Genomic DNA, 24870 nt, shown 5'->3' on the forward strand with positions numbered 1-24870 from the left:
AGGCTGAAGCACAGCCACGCTTGGGCTTTGTTATTTTATTCAGAACTTCAGCACATCAAACATAGACATCTAAATCTCAAGTAGTTTGTAAGTACCACAATGGCTGAAACCACAAATTTATTTATTTATTTTTAAAAAGCAGAGTTACAATTTAACCCAACCAACCATAGAATTAAAAATAATTATTCATCTTAAGAAATGTGTTTAACAGGGGAAAATTGGAAAAGCGGTTCTGAAATACTTCTGGCCACCAGCAGTAAAGCTGACTATAAATGCCTGTCTGCGTATAAAGAACTATTTTAATATTCTTGGCAAATATTTGCAGTTATTGTTAACAGGGGCAGGAACCTTTGAGGTTGCTCAAATTCCAGACCAATATTTCTTAAACCAAAAGATTTATGGCTCCACACTGTAACATATGTGATGAAAGTAATTTGTCTCCCATATAAGAATATGCAAGTGACCTAGACAGGACCAGGCTGAAAGCTACTTAATGGCACACACAGGAAGCCTAACACCTGACAACTTTGCAGGACAAATTGATCAGGACTTCAAGATACAGCAACTGGCACTGAAAAAAAATGACAGCTTGAAATCCTGGACAAATTTACACTGTCCTCAAATTTTGGCTGGACACGATCCCAATAGGTTACAATATTTCTTTCAGGTTTCCCTGGTTTCTTTCAGGTTTTCTGTGTCATATGAGCAACGAACTTTAAGTTAAGTGAAAGAAAAAGGCATCTGAAAAGCGTTTTGAGGGGAAAACCTTCAGCTCCTTTCACTACAGGCTTACAATGAGAATTCCAAGGCCAGGAAAGCACCGGTAGAGAAAGCTTTCTGCAACAGTATTATTTAAAAAGCCATCTGTTAAGTGGTCTAGCACACCTTTTCCGAGAGTAAATGAGTGTCAACAGATGTGCTGTTTAAACTGAAAGATTTCCTAAACTCCAGTTTACTACACTATACTGACCAGCAATATCAAAAGGTGCCAGTAGAATTATGAAACCCAGGAGAGGCTAATCTAACAGCAACCCAAAAAATCACCTACCTACAATTTCCTTTTCCAGGAGGTGTACCACAAAACAGGCCCACTGTGCATCCTCTACGCAGAACATATTTTCTCTACATTTTCCAATAGAAATGCCTCTGTCCTTCAAATTTTGAGGGTTGAGTGGGTTAGCACACACACATACAGCACTTACACATTGCTCCCCTCTGCTCTTTTGTGGATGAGGGAAAACCAGAATTCCTTAGTGCTTCTGTTGTGGCACAGTGGTACTGCAAAAGCATTATCACATGCATCTTAGGCAAACTTTACCTTATGCTACCTTTGCAAGACTCTAGTCTTGGCCTATTAGGCTTGTTGTGAGCTTGTTATGAGCTCCAAAATGGAGCTTGGTATGAGGTTTCTCTTCTTACAATGTAGAGTTTAAGTCTGGGATAATAACAAAGGTCCTGAAAATATGGACACAGGACGACAAACAACTTGCTGATGGTCCATTGCTAGTCACTGAAGAAGTTTAAACTCTGAGAGCTAGGAAAAGACTGCTTTACACATAACACGAAAAGAAGGAGCTAAGCATGAAAAATCCAGATGAACAATGGAGTGTGGCTTGGAAAACAGCATTCTCAGGCATTGTGTAGTTCTCCAGGGAGCAGATGGCAAAGGCTAAGAGCAGTCTAGAAATGCAAAACTTCTTATGAAAAAGCAACATTTTGAATGTGGGTGGTACAATTACCACAGGAATCTTCACCACAGGACCACTGTGGGACTGCCACAGCTACAAGCATAACTCTTGCTGTCCCTGCCTTCTTGAAAGACTCCTTCTCTCTCTGTCTGCTCTCATAGCCCCATGTCCCGCTTTCCGTCTCTTCCACCTGCCTCATTCTTCAAGGATCTTTCCACTTGTCAGCTAATCATCCAGGGGTACATATAGCTTTTGGCTACTTCTTTTTCTCTAAAGATAGTTCAAAGGAATGTATGCACATTGCCTTAATTCTGTTAAAAAACTTATGAAAGAAAACAAGAAACGAAGTGGTACATTCACTGCTTTCTCTAGAGGCATGTTTATAGTAAGCTGTCATTCTTAGCAACTAAAATTATTTACTTAAGTCCAATCATTAGCAAAAAATTTTAAAAAGGTAAAATGTAAACACAAAACCAATCCAGGTTTCACAGCCAGTCTCTGCGAAAGAAAATGACCTTGAATAGGATGCATGGTTCCACTTACAAGAGCAGTCCATAACTGCTACTTGGTAAAAGACCATCATCATTGCAACATCTGGTAGAAGCATGAGGCCTTGAGAAAGGCATGTACCCATGAGACCTGTATCTGTTGTAGGTAGCAAGCCTAGAATAAGTGAGTGTATAGAGAATAAGTGAGTCTCTAGAGAAAATCCAGAAGTATCCTGGTACTGCACTGGAGCAGAAATAGAAGCCTATAGTGAAACACTAAGAAACAATCACCAGACAGTTGTTGGGTTTTGCAATCAAGGGATGCCATGTAGGAAAGTATGACCACTGGTAAAAGTACTGGTTTGGGTACACCTGCCTAAAAAGAAAAAACAATCCTCTTATTTTAAGAAACAAATCCAGAGGGTTACCAAAAAGGACTATTATAAGAAAAGTTACAGATGTAAAGCAGAAAAAGGTTGAAGATCAACATGTCTGCCCTGCTTTTGAGGTATCTGGAAATCAAAATGAAAACACACAAAAGGCAGATGCAAGTACTTGCAATTTCAAATTAATATAAAGGTAAGGCACTGGAAAGAAAACAGAAAGGCTGAATTTTAAAAATTAATTTACAGTTAATAAGGAATACAAGTGGTAACACAGAAATGCTTCATATTAAAAACAAGAAGAAAGGAAATATAGGACCTTAATGGGAAAGAAGAACAAGAAACATGCTCTACAGAAGACTGAAATACTCAGTTCCTTTTGTCTACTGCCTTCATAAAAATGGTGATATCTATCAGAAACTGATATGTAGTAGGGCCCAAGGGTAAGTTAAATTTAGTGCATCCTTAGAGAGCTAGATGAACCATCCATGAATTATCAGTGATCATTTTTGCAAACTGATTATCTTGGGAGTTAGAGAATACCAGAGGGCTGTAATGGGGAAAACAGAAAACATATCTTTAAAAAGGGCCGAAAAGGATGATGTGGGGAATCTGTATATTGGTGACATGTATATTCCTACGTAAGTATTACATCAAATTATTAAAAAGACAATTTATAAGCATCTAGAAGATATGAAAGCTGTAAAATGAGATAACATGAATTTGCCAAGAACATGCTTCTGTCAAAGCAATATGATTTCCTCCTCTAACTGAAAAGCTTGCCTAATGGTCTCAGCAATAGATATACTAACTCTCAACTGCAGTAAAGCTTATCAAAATGTTTTGGTGCTATCCCATGCTACATTTCCATTAGCAACTTCTGGAAAACTACTTAAATCAAGGCAATGTCGTTCAAAACTAAAACTCAGTGTCCATATTAACATTTTATTATCAAGGTGGAAAACAAGTGGTCATAACTCATGTAATTGATAGCTTAGAAAACAGAATAGAACACACCCATATGGAACTTGCAAAGGTCAAGTTAAACAAAAAACACTTTGTTAGCCAAAAATTAGAAGTCGGAATCATCTTGGTAACTGGAGAAATGGTTTAAAAATCAACCATACATAAAACTGCAAAATAATGTAAAAAATCAAATGGAGAAATACAAAAGGGGAAAAGGACATCTAGGCAGCAATACAGTGGGAACAGATCTGGTCATTAAAATTATTGCAAAGTAAATACGTATCAACCCTGTGATACAAAAAAAGAAAAAAAAGCATTTTCAAACTGCTTTAGTCTGATAAGATATTAACTATTCTTATAAAATTTGCCTTGTTATCGCTAGAAGATAGAACACATGGACCAAATTTTCACAAACACATTCTTTCACACCTAGAAAGAACATACAAAGCACGGGAAACAACACACGTTTCTTGAGAAATCTATTTACTTGCCTGTAACATCCCTGTTAGCTCTTATATCTATGTAATAGTAAACTACTGTTTTGTAAATTTGTCCTTGCATGTTCATAAGAAAATCCTTTGAAAAACTGTTTCAATATAATATTTGGCCATTCAATATTTTACTACTTCAATATTTACACTTTCAGTTTCTTAATGCATACTTTAGGTTCCTACTTCTCACATTCTCTATCACGTTTTAATGGTTGTGGTAAATAAGATCAGGAAGCACTCTTTAAGCATTCAAATAAACAGCTGTTGATATCAAAACAAAAAATTGAAATTAATATACCAGATACTAATTAGCATAATGGAAATTTACTGTAATAGACTTTTCTCAAACCAAGGTATATCCATTGATATATAGTAGCACATAATCCTGTCAGAGTCTTACCATTAATTACTGGGGTATAAACAACAATTCCAACTAAGTTAGGATCAGATACAGTTGTGTCCAGAATAAGGCCACCAATACTGAAAAACAAAGTACAATATTTGGAATACGGCAAGTAGTTACATTATTTAGTATTTCAAAACTTTTTAGCAATCTATTTAGAACACCTTCAAGCCACAATTTTCTTCTCAATTCATCTTCCCCCCTACCATTACCTCATTCTCAGCTACAGACTAACATCACTATAGTTATTTAGATATTAAAATTGACTTATTGTATAACCAAGACCATAGAATTTCAGCCAATCACTCCACTTTTAAGATTCATGGTTTTCATTTGACTAAATAATCTCTTAGATCTCTGTGCAATCTTGACTAGAAACCGCTGGAGATTAATATCTCACCATTTCCTTCATTTGATCCAACACACTCCTGCTCAGTCGATGCCGCAGGCTACTGCTGCCTCCCCCCAAAAACTCCCACCTGTGACTTAACTTTGTAACTTCCTCATTTGGGGAAGATTAAAGTATATTGCCACTCTACATTCTAGAGGCTCCTTAAATATTTCTTTTAAGTACAATCAGGTGTTAAATAAGATATATAGAGACACGGCGACTATCAAGACGAAGCAAGACAAATAGACTTACCTGCTTATAACCATGGCAGTTATAACAGGCTCCCATCCTGAATGGAGAACAGTTCTGGTAGCTGGGTGTTTGGCAGCTATGACAATCCCCATCGGAGTCAGAGCCAAAAAAAAGGCACCAACCAAAGGAGATACATAGTAATATGTCTCTAAAATAATAACATAGAAAAAAATATAAAAAAACCTGTTTTACTTTCAAGACATTCTTTTAAGTTTTTCATAATTTAGAACTCTCAAATAAATTCTAATCTACATTATGCAATTGAGGAATTTTAATAGTCTTTATCATTACTGTACCTAAAGTTTCAGCTACTGCACTAAACAAGATAGTTATCATCTGCCATCCGTGATCACTGTCTCCCATCTTCTCAAGGACAGAACTATCTGTGCAAAGTAGGATTTTTTATGTGATGATTTATGATAAAAATGCAATAAGGATGTGGGATATAAAACATTATTTTGTAACATATCTACTAAAAAAAAAGAAGCTGAATACACTGAAAATGCATTTTGTTTATGCACAAATTCATAGCATATGTACACCCCCTTCTTTCCAAAGCACACATAATATGGTAATCTTCCCAGAAATAGCGTATCTAAAATGATGCAAGCACAATGTATAATATCGAGACATTTATATCAGTAGCTCAGTTGTTTTATAACCTGTCTGAGTCTGAAAATTCACAGCCACAATTCTGCTGCTTGCACCTATCCATCAGAATTGCATTGTATTTCATAGGAACACAACTGCAAACACCAGTGAATCCCATCATAAAGCTGAGCTTACAAAGCAAACAGCTGCCTCCACAGAAAGAATACTATTTTTTCAGATTACTTGGTTTTATAATCCCATTCACACAGAAGCTATTGCAGTGATCCAAGACTTTCTAATTCAACAGTGAGGTGAATAATGGAAAAGTTATCCTAATGGCAAATATATACATAAACTATGCAAATCTTCCACTTTTACATATCTTTAGTTTTATTAGAAATGTGGTCATGTATTTAATGTTGAATACATTTTGTCGAATCTTTCAGAATTTGGTCAAGTCTTAATGCAAAATATATTTTAAATTAACAGGCTAAAGTACTTAATGTAGAACACACAAACACTTTACCAAAGAAGAATATTTAGTATATAAAAAAATGTTCTCACCCATGTATTATGGCTTACTGCAAAGGCTGCAAATTCAAGCAATTACTACTTTGATGTTATCTTGGTGGAGCTAAAATTACTCCTGGAAGGATTGCTGTAGAGTTTTTAGAAGTTACTATCCTTCTGCATTGACTGGTAACAACCTCTGCAGTGGAGCCGGCAGAAAAGATAGTAAGATATCTTTCAGTGGGTAAGCTAAAAGCAGAAAGCTATTAGAATGAGAACGAGACAAAGCCCAAAAGAGAAGTAATTTTTTCCTTTCCTTATCTAACTATTCTATGGTATAGTATCTCCTCCTTCCTTTGCGGTGCTTTTTTTTCCTCCTTTCTTCTCTTTCTGTGAAGTACAAGGTGGGCCTAATGTAAAGAGTTCTTACTCAAAAGAGCACACACAATACATGATTCCTTTATTTGATAATTATAGTTTTGTTTTATCAACCTTACTAAAAAAGACAAAAACGTACAGATGTAGTTCTTGAACTACCTACTGCCCAGCTAAAGACATACTTCCCTCTACTTGCAATGAAGAAAGATCCCTGTGTGCACTAAAATTGGTCACATGGAAAGGCATCATTCATTCTACATATATTTATTTAAATTTTTGAAACTTCTCTCCTTTTCCTCTCTCTTTTTTCCCCTCTCTTTTTTTATTTTCCAAGACACAAATCATACTGTACGCCTGCTGCTTTTTCTTTCTCCCTCTCTGTCTATTCCTCTCATATGGAACCATTAGCATGTACCAGATGCCCAATAACTGATTTAAAGGTCAGAACAAGAGAATAGCTCTAAAGTAGTATATTTAGTAAAATATAAAAGGGCACAAAATAAGTTCCAAGTCTTTGCCACATTTTTGGAGAGGTTGCCAATTTTATTAAAAGGTAAAGTCTACTGGTCAGCAAAGATCCTCTGTTGCAAACAAACATTGAACAGCAAAATACAGATGCAATGTTAAGCATTACCCTAATTAATCACTAATTTTTTTAATTCACTTATACATCAGAAATGAACCCACTGTACTCTTTATTACAGGACTTCTATCAAAACAGGAAAGGAAATTAAAGTACAAAAAAATATGCCTTTTACAATAATTCCTTTTTTTTTTTAATCCCACTAACAACTAAAGAACTTGTTAGAACATGTTAATGAAAAAAGGGAGAGTATTTAACTATCTGCAACAGTCTCCAAGCTTGCAGAGCTAGTCCAAGAATGTAGTCCAAGAATTACAAAGAACACTAAAAATAAGTATATAATGTAATTCCTTTCTTCTGAGGGGGGAAAAAAAAGGTCACATAGATAAAACTGAAATCAGTCCAGCAAATGAACAATGAATATGAGCCAAGAATTATTTAATAGATAACTTCTAAATAAATAATAACAATGTAAAATATAAAATGTACATACACGTCTTCCTGCCACAGAAATGTTTTGTAAGAAGTGTAAAAAAAATGAAAAAGCCAATATGAGAAGCCAGCCTTGCTAGTGTACAATGATTCGTGAATTATAATCAAAATAAATACAATTTATATCTGCAGTGCAACAGGACCACTTCAGAAGTCAGCAAGTAGCCAGAAGCAAGGGTAGCTTTACAAATCTTAGAAAAAATGGCTGACCCATAGCTGATTATTAAACCTTTCACTAGCTGAATTCAACATATTTTAAGTTAGCTAACAGCAGCTACAGGAAGTAAGGAAATAAGCATCCATAAAATGACACAAGCTGTCATTTTTAAAGCAAACAAAGCAAAAGTTAGATGAACTTTCAAGAGGGTGAATGTGTGTTTTATAGCAATAAAAACAAAGTGCATAGTGATATAAAAGACAATGACATGAAACAAAATGCAACCAGGTTTCCGGGGGTTTGGGGTTTCTTTGTTTCGGTTTGTTTTTTTACACACTAAGATAGGACTTTCAAGACTACTCAGCAATGGCTCAGCTTTGTTCCTTTGAGTCAACAGCAAGTGAGAGGAGTTAATTTCTTTTGGCCTTATTGTTCAACATTTTAGTAAAAAAAAGTCTTAATTTCATCATGGAGAAAAGTACAGAGAAAACTTACAAAATAGGTTTTATAACTGAATCCTTTAAATGGAGTTGGACATAAAATGGATTATAAAAGCTATCCCATTGTTGCAATACTGTCACAAGCTGCTTCTTTAAAAGAACAAAAGCTAGGAGTGGGGGGATCTCCAAGGACAGGACACAGCCAGAGCTTAGATTCTTTTTTTCAAAAAAACCTTCTGCTATGATAATATACCAGCACTTCATTGGGATTGTCTGTTCTAAAGTGTTAGAGGGAATGATAAATAAACAAATAAATAGGTGACCAACCATCCCCATGCTGCTAAACAAGAAGGAAATCAGGTATACTTATTAATCTGTTTACAAGTTTTACACCAGACAATTGAAAATCACCCTGCCCAGGTTTTTTAAGGCAAAGATGACGTAAAAATTAAGGCAAGGCAACCGCTCCCTACCAGAACTTCAAATTCTACTGCCTGTCTATTAAATTTAATTAAAAACAGAACTATAGGAACAATTAAAAGTTTAGAATTCTATTCCAGAATCTGTCACAAGTGAGCAATGATAAACACCAGTTACCTACAGGACCCATGAAACCACTGAGCTCCAGTCTAACTCTTGGGAACAGAGCACAGGAGGTTTTTTGGTTTTTTTTAGCTATGGGAGACTAGTGTAGAACATATTTCTGTAAGAAACTAAAAAGACGTTAACCTTGCAATGCAACTTTTAAGGAAGGGTGAGCCATCTTCCTCTTCATACTTAATTCACAGAAGAAAATGTATTCTACAATAGCTGGAGAATGGGAAGAGGGAATAAATGACTCCTCTTTTAGAGCTCACTTCACTCCATTTTTGATATATATGTGTAACAGGTAGTTTACATGGTAAAAGGAATATCGCTTAACCTGGATCTGCTATAGAATTTGTACCATCCCACAGCGGAAGATCAACTTCTAAAAGCACTCAACTCTTCAATGAACTTCTGACTACTGTAACTTTACATTAAAAAAGGAAGGAGAGAAGAGGAAAGAGACAAAGTTCTCAACTGAGTCCTTACTGATCTTCATTTACATTAAACCCTCATCCCTTCAGTAAACAGTGATATAAATTAATCTTCTAGTTCAGAGATCTCAGATGCTTAAAGTTTTACTCCTTGTTCTGGGTATCTACTGTGACTTACTGTTCAGTGCAGTGCCACTGAAATCAATGCAACCTCTAGTAGGAGTTAAGAGCTAAATTGGAAACATACTACTTCAGGTAGGAACCTGAAAATAATAATGTGAATCACACAATTTGTCTTCTCAACCCAGATCCAACATGCAGGAGAGAGAAATGCATATACTTAAGCCACGTTCTGTGAGAAAAAAGGAAAGCTTTAAATGAAGTCTTCAGATCATAACTGACATATAACAAGCAACACAGACCTCCGCATTTAATCTATTGGGTCTTCCTATTCCAGAGCATTCCCCGTGTTCTGTTCGAGGAACTGGAGCCGAATCCCTGTGACAGTCCTGGGGAGCCCTCTAGTGCTTTTCCCCAGTTATTTAACAACGATTCACAGATACGCTTCTTTTTTGTTGATAAAGCAGATAGAACTGTCAACCTTTTACTATTTCAATCCCCATGTTTGATAGTTTTGCCAATATTTTTTTAAGGCACTCAGATGAACTTTTAAGAAATTATAAATATGATGGTGGCCAGACGATGTTTGAATTGGCCCTAGCCTCAGTAAGAATGATACAGTCCTTTCCCTGGCCTCTTCTGGGTATGTCATGAAGCATCCTCTCAAACCAAAGGCTGAGCACAGGTGTACAGCTCTGTTACAGACAAGCAGAAAGCTTGTACATTAATAATTTCCCCTTTCCAGTCTTTTTAACTGAAAACAACTCTTTCCCTGCAGAAAGGAGCCAGAAATTTACATTTTGTTTGAGCACATTTGAGTAGTTAGGTTCATAAATCATAAGGGAAAACAGTTAATTCAGAATACAGATCAGAAGTGAATCCCATCTGCATCATTACTAGCCCATAAACTGTGGGTTTCTTTATAATATTCCCATTGTTATTCTAGCATTGAGAAGGCAAAGAAACAACAGAAAGAACATAAGAACATCTATATGGGGTTGGGTGAGGCCGAAAGTGTGATCTAGTCCAGTATCCTGTGTCTGACTACGGTCAATGGTTGAGGCTTGTGGAAAGAAGAAAAGAAAATCACAAGTTTAGTGATGCTTCTTTCAGTGTGCTCTGCCAGCTTCTGCTGCTGTTTGCCTCAGAGATTTCATCACTCAAGTTTCTGTCTGCATCTGTTCAATACTCCTCAATGGATTCTTCTCAGATTAACTTATCCAAATAGTTTTCTAAAATCACTTTTGTACTCTTAACACATCAGGGCAGTAAGTTCCACATTCCAATCACAATCCAATATTGTTTGAAAAATTTATTTAACTTTTTTTTAATGTGTTGCCTAGTCATTTTCTGAATGCCTCTTCCCTGTCATTCACAACTTTATATACCTCTCCTGAGCTGAAGCTACTCCACGCTCTTATTCCTTGTTACTATTTCAGAGCTCAAATACATGCATCTTGGAAACCACACATTTCCAAGGGCTTTGTGGTATGTTCTTACTTTAGAAAGAGTCTCTGTTTCCCAAGAGAAAGAAAGAAAAAGACATTGAAAAAAAATATAAAGAGCAGAAGCAGCCATTTTAGCAGTAACTAGAAAATTACATATATCACCAAAAGAGAAGTATTTCCAGAAGACCATACAGAAAGACAATTGGGAGTAACTCTTAGAAGCATACTTGAGTGCACTAATCCTTCCCCCTACACATACGTAGGATCTGCTTTTCAACTGAATGGCTGACTAAAATGTGAGTGGCCATGACAGCTGTAAAAGTAGCAAAGGATCAGTGCAAACTGGCCCCACCTCTTTTTTTATTCCTCTGAGATATGTTAGGCCATCTATAACTAGAGATGTAAATTTCTGGAAATCACAGAATCACAGAATCACAGAATATTTTTGGTTGGATGGGACCTTTGAGATCATTGAGTCCAACCAACAAAAAAACCAAAAAACCCACAAAAAACAACAAAACACACCACCAAAAACAAAAACAAAAAAAACCCCCCAAAATCCCAGAACACCAATACCAAAACCAAACCAAAACAAACACCCACAACCACACCCCACCCCACCCACAAACAGACACAAACCAACAATCTCGGCCACTAGAGCATGCCCTGAAGTGCCATGTCTACACGTTTCTTAAATACTTCCAGGGATGGCAACTCCACCACCTTCCTGGGCAGGCTGTTCCAGTGCCTGACCACTCTCTCAGTAAAGTAGTTCTTCCTAATATCTAATCTAAACCTCCCCTGCCCCAACTTCAGACCATTTCCTCTCATCCTGTCGTTATTCACTTGGGAGAAGAGGCCAACACCCACCTCTCTACAACCTCCTTTCAGGGAGTTGTAGAGGGCAATGAGGTCCCCCCTCAGCCTCCTCTTCTCCAAACTAAACATGCCCAGTTCCCTCAGCCTCTCCTCATATGACGTGTTCTCTAGACCCCTCACCAGCTTGGTGGCTCTCCTCTGGACACGCTCCAGAACTTCAATGTCCTTCCTGTAGTGAGGGGCCCAGAACTGAACACAGTACTCGAGGGGAGGCCTCACCAGTGCTGAGTACAGAGGCACGATGACTTCCCTACTCCTGCTGGCCACACTATTCCTGATACAGGCCAGGATGCCGTTGGCCTTCTTGGCCACCTGGGCACACTGCTGGCTCATGTTAAGCCGGCTGTCCACCAACACCCCCAGGTCCTTTTCTGCTGGGCAGCTTTCCAGCCACTCTTCCCCAAGCCTGTAGCGTTGCCTGGGATTGTTGTGACTGAAATACAGGACCCGGCACTTGGCCTTATTAAACCTCATCCCATTGGCCTTGGTCCATTGATCCAACCTGTCTAGGTCCCTCTGTAGAGCCTGCCAACCCTCAAGCAGATCAACATTCCCACCTAATTTGGTGTCATCTGCAAACTTACTGAGGGTGCACTCAATCCCCTTATCCAGATCATCAATAAAGGTATTAAACAAGACTGGCCCCAAAACTGAGCCCTGAGGGACACCACTGGTGACCGGATGCCAAATGTATGAAAGGAAGAAAGAAGTCCAAGTTTCTGTCCCCATCTTCTTTTTTGGGTTGAATAGTTTTCGTTTGGCTTTTTTAGATTTAAAAAAAAAAAAAAAATGTTTTAGGAGAAACTGAAATATTAGTAGTAATTAGTTACTGCTTTAAAAAAAGAGAAACCTATTATCTGTGATTTATATATGCATAGGAAGCAGTACTAGATATAGTCACAAAATAATATATATTGTTTCTTTACAAATGACAAATGTAGCTACTACTAAAATCCAGCTACTTAAAATACCAGCACATGTAACTAAGTTTTGCCTGTGGCCATAATTTTAAAAAATGGAAAGAAGTAGAGTAAGCTCTTTAAAAACAGTAAGACTCGGTATGAATGATTTACTGTCTTTGAGTCATATGGATTCAACTTAGGCAATTATACAGAGAACATTACAATGCAAGTACATAAGAAACTAATATTTGTAGAGAAAAGATTTAGGAAACAAATGAAAAATCACTGGCATATTCATTACAATGTAGTTTACAAAACAAAATCTTAAAAAAATGAAGTTTCACCTACAGGGCATAAGTTTCTATGAAACTTCACTTGAAATACTGACTAGTTAACATTTAAAGCCTGAAGTCTAGCATTAATAATTTTAAATCAAACCTGGTCTTGACCAGAATAAATTTTAATCATAACCCTAGCCCCAAATCTAATCTCAGTGTTAAGGAAAATTTGGCAATCTCTTCCAACTGCAGACCTACTCAGATAGCTAGAATATGCTACTGATCGTAGCAAACTGTCTCCTAGCTAACTCCTTTCCACCTAGTTGGTAATACCAACTTCCCTGCCACTTCATTCACTAGCATAAACCCTGATTTTGAACTGAATTCCCATCAAACACATCAACTGTTGGGATCTGAAATCTATTTTAAGTAGAATAACGCAATGTTCCAGTCTGGTCTGACTTTTAGGCATAGCAGTAAATCTAGATAAACAGTTTCTAATGAGCTAAACTCTAATTGTTATCCCAGTCCTAGCACTAGCTAGAGACATCAAATTTCATAAGAATAGAGGCTTCCTCTCTGTTCTTCTCATCAAAAAAAAAAAAAGAAGAGAGGTTAAAAAAATCTTTATTAATTTTCTTTTCACTGCAAGTCTATAAACTTCTTTAAAAGAAGTATCTGAAGGAAGTATTTGAGAAATAGTTACTAGAATATAATTTAAACTATTTAAATATAGTTACAAAATAAACAATACAAATTAACTTTTAACAAAATATAGAAAATACTAAAAATGGTTGTATTGCACACTGAAACAGTTAGGTTGACATCACGCCAACACTTTTTAAATACGTTTCTATGGAAGCAGTCAGTTGCAGCAATAATTTAATTTAAATATTATTCTGAATATTATTCTTCTCCTATGAGAAAATGCTTTCGTACTTTTTGTTTCTTCGTGAGGGAGATGAAACAGGAACAATAAGACTGATTTTTGAGTTCCTTATTCTCATTTTCCAAGCTCACATCTCTTTTGTGACAATCAAGGATTTCATTACATCAGGTACTATCTGAGCATACTTCTAATAATAATAATTATAGGCACATTCCACTTTAGCAGACATTGTAATGATGAACCTTCTTCATTGGTCTGCTCCTTTAAGAGAGTAGGATTTAGACAGTACAGGTCCTAGAAACCAGAAAAACAGTTTCAAAGGGACTATAGAAATATGCAAATGACTAATAGAGAGAAGAATTACAGACTGAAAGAAAAAGTCATTCATAAGAAAATTAGTTTGGAGCTGTTTACATATAATTCACCTCTTCATAGCTATTAGTGGGGAAATAAGCAAACCGTAAAAAACTGTCATCAAGAAGCCAGACAGAATTAATACATGAAGTAGGATTAGATCATTGCCCTTGGTGGTCATTAGCCAGAAAATGCCTTTCCTTTGCTGCTTAGTTATTCAGTTTGGTTATACATTTTTTCATCTTTCATGGCAGAACTGCTGTTCTGAAGAAAGCTACAGCTACATTAGCAGATTTATGTTTGAAATAAGTCATCAAATTTATGAGACAAAACAAAACAAAGAAAACAGAAGAGAGTAGGGCCGCTATTTGGAGAAGCTGGAAGTGGTTACTTCATGTACTGAAAAGCAGAAGGAAATGCTGGTAAAATCAAGTCCAGGTGCAGGGAACAGTAGGGAGACATGGAAGTGTCACACTGTTAGGGAAATGAGATGGGGAAGAGCTGAGGAAACAGGTCTTGGAAGCTGGAGTAGTAAAGATGAGGAAACAGGGAGGTATTGCAATGGGAGCTGGAAAGCACTTGGAAGGAATCAGAAGAAAACTCACAATAGTCTTTGTGTAAATCATTTACAAGCCATAGCAATCACAAAGCACAAATCTATCTAAAATTAGGCTTCACTTCTTTGTATACATACTTACTGTAGACTTGCTATTGTTACTCAAAGTACTTAAATTTTTGTTATTTTGGTTTCTGGGCAAAGCTACAGCTCAAGCTATACTTGAATGTTGTCTTAAACCACACCCTAACAAAAAAAGTTCTTAAAGCAGAACTCCTCTCCCAGCAGCTGATCAAGACAGCCAATTCAACTGCTTCCCCTCAGTGCAAGGGGAGAACACATCAAAAGGGCTCTGGGAAGTAAATATTTGATTTAGGGGTGGACATTCAAGAAAACTTGGATAATACAGCTTTCCTCCCCCCCAGGAAAGCAGAGTAAATTCAGCAAATACAGTTTCTAATTCACATGTAGATTGACTGTGATGCTGTGAGAGTCTTCCAGATACCAGTAGCTTGTGCCAAGATTGTGGTCAGTGATTTCTATCATCTTAAAAAAGATCATGGCATAATGTTGCAACCCAAGATTCCTCATTCAGCAGTATAAATGTTGACAAAAGAGTCAGTCAAACTAAAAGGTTTTCTAAACCTCTCCCCACCCTCCTAACCCAAAACAGGTCCCTAGGGAGACACACACACACTTAGAAATATACTTACCAAGGCAAGTATAAAGACCCTGACTTATCCATGCTAGTATAGCAAGAGTGATGAGATCTCCAAAACTTGCTGCTATAGGAGTGGCAACATTGTCAGGATTAATACCAGTCTTCTTTGATCCAACAATAACTCCGACCATTATTATTCCTGCGATCAACAAAAAAGACAATACAGTAACCATATCTACTGTTGTAACTCTACAGAAGTAAATTCCAAGATATTAGCACTTTCAAACTTGACAAGCAAGAAGCCAGTGCTTTTGTCCCAGGATGATTGTTCTTCCCACCTGACTGATGACTGTGGTTTTAATTTTCAGCCATCTTTAAAAATGAGGTTATATATTAAAAAAATACAGCAAGCTCACACACAAAAAAATCAAGAAGAATCTGTACAATGAAGTATTTTGCTTATGAGTAGAATTAGCACTATTGACATAATAAATCCGCCATTCCTGAAGAAAAAAATGTGTGTTATTTTAACACCCTGTTAACTTTAGCTGACTGAAATTTAAATTACACTAGGCTGAAAACAACCCTTAGATTAAAACTTCGACATCTGATATTGTGCAAGGTATCCAGTCATGGACTTCGCACCAAAAGTCAAGAAGCTACATAATAAGTTAAAAACTAGATAACATATAAAAATGTTACTTGCTATACAGTTAAAACATTTAAATTGAGGATGTTGGTTTCTATTTTTTTCCTATAAACAGCAACACTAACTTTTTAAGAGGCATTTCCCTGCAGAACGCAAGAGGCTACTAAAAATAAAATTCATGTTATTATTGTGTTTTTTTTCTTTGGCATAACCTCATAATTTCCCCATTTTATGTTAAAGACCTCTTGAAAAATCAGCATTATAATTTTCATGTGTTTTAGCAGTAATATGTATTGTATGCTACATTAGGAGTTCACTTTCAGAGAAACTGCCTAAAGAGTTATACTCCACTAAATTCTCAAAAGAACGAACTTAAATGATCCTGTAGTATCACAGTATTTCAAAAGCACCTGTTTCACTTGTAGGAGGGTGAAGCTTAGAAAGTAATTTCCTGTACTGCCCCATCACCAAATATATAATTTCTCTTAATTATATGAGAATATAATTAATCATAATATATAATTAATATAATTAATAATTATATATAATTCATAATAATTATTATTCTCTTAATTATATGAGAATATAATTTCTTCAAATTATACATGAGAAGTGAAAAATAGGCACTTATGTTCCCAAGTTCTCTTGCTGCTCTTAATTTTGTGCATGATCAAACTCAATGGCTCTGTAGTCACTAAAAAAAAAAGTATGTGTTCTTAATTCCATGCAAAACTTCAACAATTTTGTAATTTTCACATAAGTAAGCATTTCAGATTAGTAAAAAAAGGAAGTTAAATATTTTATTTGACTTACTATTATTAAGACTACTGAGTATGTATTTTCACTAGAATATATCACAAGTAGAGGTACTTTTCACCCCCTCGTGTCCATTAAGTACCATCTTTTATGGTTAAATCTTTCCTAACAATTGGGAAGAGAAGATTAAATTCATCACGCATTATGGCTCCAGACAGACATTGGCACTGTTTGGAGAGGGGGACTTGAACTTGGCCCAAAGCCTTCCCATAACAAGCCAGTTTGTTCACTTCATACACAAAGCAGAGCACAAACTAACATACTAGCAGCATGGGCAACTAGAAGTTTGGATTCAGCTGAGCTAACATCTTGAGCTTAATTACAAATAAGTTTTATTTGTTTAGCAATAAAAATATACTTTGTGCACTAATGAATATAGAAATCAGGGGAGAAAAGGTCTCCATCATATTAGGTGAAATCTAAAAAAAAGCATACTTTTTGTTTTAGATATACTCAGGAGGTCATGCAATTCATATCTTTCAAAAGAATATGACAGGAGAGGAATGCAATATGCAGACCTATATGGAAATTGCAAAAGGGCATCCTGTCCTCAGCTGTGTTTAAGATGTATTAAACCTTACTGGATTTAAATTTTTGAGGAATAGCAACATAATATTAATACGTTGAACATCCACAGAAAACTAAATAACTGTAAAAAGTAACATATACACCACTTTTACCTTGTAAAAGAGAAGCTATGAAGGCAGTTGCTACACTGCTAGAACACAGGAGGATTGAATGATCAAAACGGTATTTGCCCTCTGGGATCCAGCCCAATATAACTGCTGCCACTGCTGCCAGAAAACCAACTACTGTTGCCTGAACCTAGAAAAGAAAAAGAAGGAGAACAATTCTTAAAATTTATAGACTTAAGAGGACTACAGAATCATTTTCTGTTGCTCTTTCCTCCTATTTACATTTATTTGTGAGGTGTAAAGGGTGAATGCTTATCCATTTTGTAGAGATGATAACTTTGGATGATCAAGAAGAAAAATCTTATGTCAGTGGAAAAGGCTTTACCAACATTTCAGACACTCAAGAATAACAAAAGTAAAATCAAAGAGCTGAGGATTTACCAGGAGCCAAAGCTGAAATGCCTGAACAGGTTTCTATTTTTTTAGTGGCTTAGTGGTTTCTAAGCCACTTAAAACAGTGAAGTCACAGCATAAACATTTTGCCTTTTTCTTGAGCATGTTGTATTATAACACACGAAATGGTTCTTAATCTTAAGAAATAGTTGCTTTGGAAAATAAACACTCCTTTCCTCAAATGACTTAGCAATTTAAAATATTGTTTATTATCCAAAAGGTCTATCACATACTTCCTTTAAACATTGAATCCAATGCAAATACAGCACTGAAAACATTTGAGAGGTCAAATTTAAAAGGTTTGGCCAAATCTGAATTTTTTCTCTAATCATTCTCAGATCCTCTCTCAGAAAAATTAATAAGGAAATACCCTCGGTACAATCACAAAGAACAGTTTACCTCTTCTGACAAATATAAGCTTGTATTGTTCTAGAGAACTATACTGTTCAAAAAAATCAGTCATGTAAACATTGTATGTTAAATATGAGGCAGTGTAGTAGAGCTAGTTTCCCATTAACACTGTCCATCTCTATACATCCATACCTACCAATGCTTGTCAATAACTTCACTCACTTGCAAGAGTTAATCAAATAAGCCCATTATATTTACCTGTTTCAAGGCCAAATTGCCAATTATTAGGTTCCATTTCTCAATGGGAGAATCCATTTTTCCAATATTTACCTGTCAAAATTACAAAAGAATTTCAGAAATTTGTGTTTAAAATTGTATTACTTGAAAATGCACTAACAAGGCAGAGCCCCACAAATAATTCAACTCATATAAAAAAAACAGATGTTTTGGAAGCAAGTTAAAACCGAGCTATACTTTTTTTCAAGCCAAGCATTACTGTTGATTTTAAATTGTACTTACAGTATCTATCAAAAAATTGCTAAACTTGATGCAGTTTCATGTAGAAACTTAACATTAGCTTATTGTGCAAGATACACTAGGCACCTTACGTTCCAGGAATATCCAAGGACCACCAGTGATTAGAACAGTGGCTGGAAGGGAAACTTGTCAGTGTGCAGTCACTTTAGACTGAGCTTGTTCCTATAGCCCTTAAATTCTACAAGCCAATAGAAAAATGCGTACATATATGTGTGTGTGGACACATACAGTCTCATGCAAATGTGCTTATTGATTGCAGTGAAACTACCCGCATAGAGAAACAGCAAGTGCTTACAGAACATGAGAAACTTCATCTAATACTGTCTAGGATTCTAACTTTTAATTTATACAATACAGCTAGGGACTTATGATGCTGTAAATGACATAAGTCCAGTCCTAAGGCAGTAGCTGGAAAGACAGAAAATAAATTATTCTAAAAAATGAAGAAGTACATACATACTCTTTTATAATGTATTTCCTACTTTTACTTATTTTTTAAGTTAGAGGACAACATCTGAAGAACAGTACATACCACTGTGCTATGACTATATTTAAAATAACTTCCCCTAACTTCCCTTTTGAAATAACTGAAGTGTTTTTTTACATGTTAAGCATAAATGTTATTGGTTTTTCCCCATAGAATACTAATTTATAAGATAACACACTTCTCAAAACACAGAAAGTCTTAATGTGAATTTTTTTACTCTTCTGGTAATTTCTTTCCAGCTGGTTTTACTTCCTTTCTTTTCCACTTTGCTCCATTTTGTGATAGTAGTGACTTGTAAGGAACAAACTATCAAAAGAAATGCTAACTTAAAAACTTTGAAATATAATAAGACACTTTATCTCAATCTACACTATAAATATTTTCCTGTGTTCAAAGTACAGTCAAAGCTCTGCAAATACATGCATTAAATTTAAATATTACAGCAATATTTAAGGAAGTGCAGATAAGAATCTCCTTTACATCCTTCTTAAACATATACGCTAAATGAAAGAAACAGCAGGCTATGGAAAGCTTCACTCTTTTTCTCCTTTGAAGAAGTTTTTGAAAAGTATCAAAAAATCCCTGTTAAAACAGTAATCTTGCAAAACATTTAATCCAGCCTTAAAAGTGAGCTGCTGCCAAATGGCATAGTTTTGCTTTCCCCTACTGTTAGCTATATGTTCATTATTTTTTTTTCTTGAATCAGATCTACCAACCCCTTGAGTGAGTTCATGGCAACATAAATTTGCTTGCTGGTTTGATGGAAAACGCTTTTTTTCAGGGAGCAAAAAGCCATTATCTTCTACTAAGTTATCTGATCCATCACATGCAACCACGCACAAGTGCTCTCAGGGTTTGGACAGGAGAAAAAGAGCAGGATGACTCCTTTTGGCTGCAGATTTTCACAAAGTAAGATCAAGTTTATCGTGATACTGTGGAATAGATGGACGTAAACAAAAAGTTTCTAAAGTCATAATGCCTAACCCTGATAACACACAGTCAAAACAAGAGTCTGCGTAAGTTCACACAGATGACTGGATGAGTGGTGTTTAGCTGTTGGTTTTTGGTTGGTTTTTTTTACTTCCTCATAAAAAAAAAAAAAAAAGAAAAAGAAAAAGAAATATGGAGAAAAGGCAACAGTGTGAACTGAGACAATGACAGTGACTCGAACTACAGAACAAAGCTGAAGAATACAAAACACACAATATAAATATTGTGCTTGACTGGGCAGTTGACCTAAGTACACCTCACACAGCACAGCGGTGGAAGAAGGGAGAACGGTTTACATGAACGCTAACACCAAAGAGAAGTACAAGCTATGCCACGAGGTAGATTAAATAGATTAAAACCACAGTCTTGAGACAAATTTAGTGAAATGACTGATTCTAAAGTGGATGGGGAATTGTGAGTGACAAGTAACAAGCAGCCCAAATAGGAATTTGGGCACCAAGATGAATGAAGGTGATCAGGCAAAACTTGAAACCAGATATATTATGGATAACAGAAACTTTCTAACAAAACATTACTCTGTGGCTGACCACACAACTACAATAGAGTAAAGATAATTAGTTTACAGTCCCAAGAGCATAAACCTGTCTACAAATTCAGAAGCAATTATAAACTAAACGGAGCAAGAAGGATATGAATTAGCTTCAATTTTGAACTCATGTTAGAAATTTCCTCCTCAAAGGTAAAGCTGTTCACAGGGGCACAGTCTTGCATCTAGTTTAGATGGTATCTGGGGGGTGTGTATGTGGGGGGGAGGCAGTTACTGCAAATTTAGGTCAAATAAAGGAAGATTAATCATACAACTGCCTCCAAATAACTGTTAAGATATGCCCTGAATTAATATACTCCTTCAGTTTTCACTTAGGATGAGGATGACAGGACCAAAGATTGGATGGCTTACGAGAATAGGGGTCAATGAAATCAATGTGAAGACTGCAAAGGTCAGAACAACCTCTTTCATAGAAGTCTGAGACAACTGGCATGTAAATGGCAGATCCAGTAGCAAACTTGTGATTAAATTGTCCAGTAAGGAGTGTTGCAATATGACACAGCACCTGTTTTTAAAACCTGGGGGAAGCAGAGCAATCAAGGCAACCTCCTGGAATTAAAATTCATATCTGGCAACCAAGCCAAAGTTGTTACCTGTAAGAAGCTTCATCTAACATGTAGCAGGTTTCCATAGTTTTTTGGTTTGTTTTCAGTAATTAACAATTAGAAACATTAAGAAATTAGAAACACCAACCAGCTCCCAGAGCTGTGCGTATTGCAACTGGTATTGAGCATGACAAAAGATACACAAAAGAAAGTTGGAAGGTTCTTTGCAAGATAAAAGCCATTTTTTCTGTTTTTTCACATATACAAACTAAATATAATCTACTTAGCATTACTTTGATAATGACTAATCTATACTGTTCTTATTTTGTACAATATTGTTCTCTTAAACCTCCACTGTGTTGTGCACACATGCATACACACACACACTCTACAACATTTACTGATGAGCTCTACACCAGCTAGAACAAATTAGAGCCACCACTGGCAAAGGACAGAGAATGTTCACCAAACCATGACAAGCCTCTACCTCCTCCCCGTGAATGATGTCCAGTGAACCTACAATATGACTAAGGAAGTCCCAGATAGTGTTTCCATTACTTGTGTAACTTAGTCCAGGGTCTGTCATGATTCTTGAAGAAAAGAGGTCATACAAGGAAATTAGAGGCATTAGAAAACAAATGAAAAAAACCCCCACAAGTCCTGTTGATGCAATGCTGGGAAGCAGTTTGGTGCCAGTGATGCTGTGACTATGACTTCAGGCAATGCCAAAGAAACTGGAGCTCCCACATGCCACATAGCATTGTCTGAAGAAATGTACACTTCACCGACCTCTTTGTAGCCAGTTAATTAACCTTCATAGTGGAAGGCTGTGAACAGAACAGGCTAACATGATTTGGCCAAGACAGACACACAACAATTTCTGGTACCAGGGAGGAAGCCTTCATGCTTGAGTAAAAATCTTTGAAGCATCAGCTGATTTATGTCTTCGTGAGACTTAATGACAGCGGTGAGTGGCTCTGGTAACACTCCTCAAAATAAGCCCTCTCAGAATGGGCTGTTGAGTCTTGGTAGGAGCCTGGGCTTCAAATGGACAAATTGGCTCTGAAAAATCATGTTCAACACATCTACAGATCATGTTATCACGCAGTTAAAGGGATATTCTCAAGAATGTCATTTTGGGCTGAGGGGAAGCGGCCTGAACCTCAGGACGCCAACTTTAGTTAACCACTGAACATGCAGCCACTGCTGGGTAAACCCCAGTATTTTTTTTCTGTGTATGTGTGAGGGGGACCAACTCCTTGACTTTTGGTAACAGGTGATGGATAATATGAACCAACTTTGGCATTCACAGTGCAGAAACCCTGCATGACCCTTTTCCAAATGTCCCCTGAGAGCTGCGAGGTTCACAAATGAGATGGCATTGGTGAGGATGGGGAAATCAGCCATTTATTGCCCCAGAGAAGTAGTTCTGGAGTTGTGATCTGGCAAAGGTCCTAAGTTGAATTGAAACAAAGAACTAAAGAACTCATTAACTGAAGCAGAAGTGGTGGAGCTGATTCTGACCCTCTTTTTTTAAGCCTTTAGTAAGGCACTAGTAGATCTTGGACTTGGTATATTTTTCACTATGCAATACAAGCACTTTCAATCCTCAGGCCACAGGAACAAATCAAGCAACAGGTCAACACCAAAAAAGTAAGGTAAAAGTCAAAAATATTCATGCTTGACAGTAAAGGCAGTAAGGTTTAAACACAAAATATTGTTAAGAAACAGTAAGAATACTCAGAGAAGTAAGAGCATTCAAATTAAACAGAAAAAAAAAAGACTAAATAGCTAAGGCTGAAATAGATAAAGATGCAATAAAACATGTCAATTCTTACATATGAAAGAATTGATATGGGGCAAAAGTAATCAATTTCTATAATGGGCATGACACAAGCAAACATTCATAGGACTACTAAGGCTATGTCCATCATAGTGCATTTGGGCAATAACTGAATATAACGTGGCAATGAAATTTATTAATGAGAGAAAACTGGGAGACCTTGTCAATACAAAGCATTGCAATATTGTACAAAAACTGGATGACCTTGAGGATTACAGCAACGAAAACAGATGCAATTCAACAATAGAAATGCAAGGTCATGCACTTATGGACTAATAATATTTCTGCCAGAATACAGGAGTGACAGCTGGAAATAATACAAAAGGAGAAATACTAGGACACAGTCATTGATCACTAAGTGACTCTGAGGTATAAATCTGACACTGCTAGGAAAATAAGTACATATAAACCTATAAAAAGTTTCAAGAGCAAATTTTGAGAGAAATAGGGAAGTGCTGTTCTACAAAGCCATAGTAAGGTCTCATTTGGAGTTATATACACCTTTGACCAAACATTTTCTAGAAAGATTTATTCAAGCAGGAACAGGCGGACAGTGGGTCCTTGCTGGAGAATAGAAAAAATATCTTACAAAGGAAAAACACTGCATTAGGCAGTGTGTTACAGAGATACACAGTTCAGGTACCAGAAATAGTTTAGCCACGTTGTTAGAATATTCTGTTCATTATAGATATTCACACACACACAAAACTTTATGGTAAGCTAATCTGGTTTGCTTAGGCTAGAAAAAGGAAGGAATGAAACATCCTCTGAGAGGCAGAAAAGAACTATGACAAATATGTAAGAAAGAGGATGTAGAAAAAATGTAGTTATGCCATGTTACAGTCTTGACAGACACACAAAAAATAAGTAGACCCCCCCAAAAAAACCCACCACTGCAAAAAAGGAATAACATTATTTAGACAGAAAGCTACAATAGAGTTTCTTACAGCTTGATTAACAAAAGTCTGGAGTAGCAGTGTTAGCAATGCTTTATTTTGCTGTCACACAAGTGGTCTTCGGAAAAATGTGTTCAAAGTGCACACCTTTTGTTAGGCTGTTCAAACCCCATCAATGCCAAAGAGATCTGTCAACTTTACAGCATACACAGGTAAACCTCAAGAATCAACTCTATCTGTTCTGAACAATGACTCAGAAGAGACCAAAGAAGTAGAATTTTGATGTACGAAGATTAGAAGAGGGTCGCCTTTTTAAGTTTGCCAATTTAATAACAGATTTAAAGAGCACCCATAACAGCCAGATTAAACGATAAAAATAAAACACTTGTGTTCCAAAGATTTGTTTCCTTTTGAAATATTTACAACATATATCTGAAGACCAAAAAGGGGGAGAAAGTTACTTACAGCAGTTGACAGCCGAGATGCCAAGGTCATTTCCAAATTTCCTTTGAGACCAAGAAGTGCAGGAACCAAGATAAAAACTTCAGTAACATTCTTGAACACATCCCAGTGCTATAGAAAGGATACAGTGGGAAACACTCAATTGAAAAATTCTCTTTAGACCATCCGCAAAGTATTAAAAAAATTCTGTAACTCATAACTTATGCCTCTAAAACAAAAAACCAAACAAACAAATCATTCTTTATATATTAGACCTAAAAGTTTAAAGCCAGAACTGTTACCTACCTAGATAAAATAGATTTATGGCTGCATATTACTA

General features: G+C 36.3%; 1 protein-coding gene across 1 annotated transcript in view; it reads right to left on the reverse strand.

The window, feature by feature from the left end:
- SLC41A2 (solute carrier family 41 member 2) overlaps positions 1 to 24870 on the reverse strand; it is a 60501-nt gene that overhangs the window by 22713 nt on the left and 12918 nt on the right. Inside the window, exons 3-8 of the mRNA XM_074168083.1 lie at positions 24555 to 24662; positions 18482 to 18553; positions 17465 to 17609; positions 15372 to 15518; positions 5063 to 5210; positions 4417 to 4496 (exon numbers count right to left, since the gene is read on the reverse strand). Coding sequence (XP_074024184.1) covers positions 4417 to 4496; positions 5063 to 5210; positions 15372 to 15518; positions 17465 to 17609; positions 18482 to 18553; positions 24555 to 24662 — 700 coding nt within the window. The remainder of the gene's footprint in view (positions 1 to 4416; positions 4497 to 5062; positions 5211 to 15371; positions 15519 to 17464; positions 17610 to 18481; positions 18554 to 24554; positions 24663 to 24870) is intronic.

This window comes from Numenius arquata, chromosome 2 (genome assembly GCF_964106895.1).
Source record: "Numenius arquata chromosome 2, bNumArq3.hap1.1, whole genome shotgun sequence".
NCBI lineage: Eukaryota > Metazoa > Chordata > Aves > Charadriiformes > Scolopacidae > Numenius > Numenius arquata.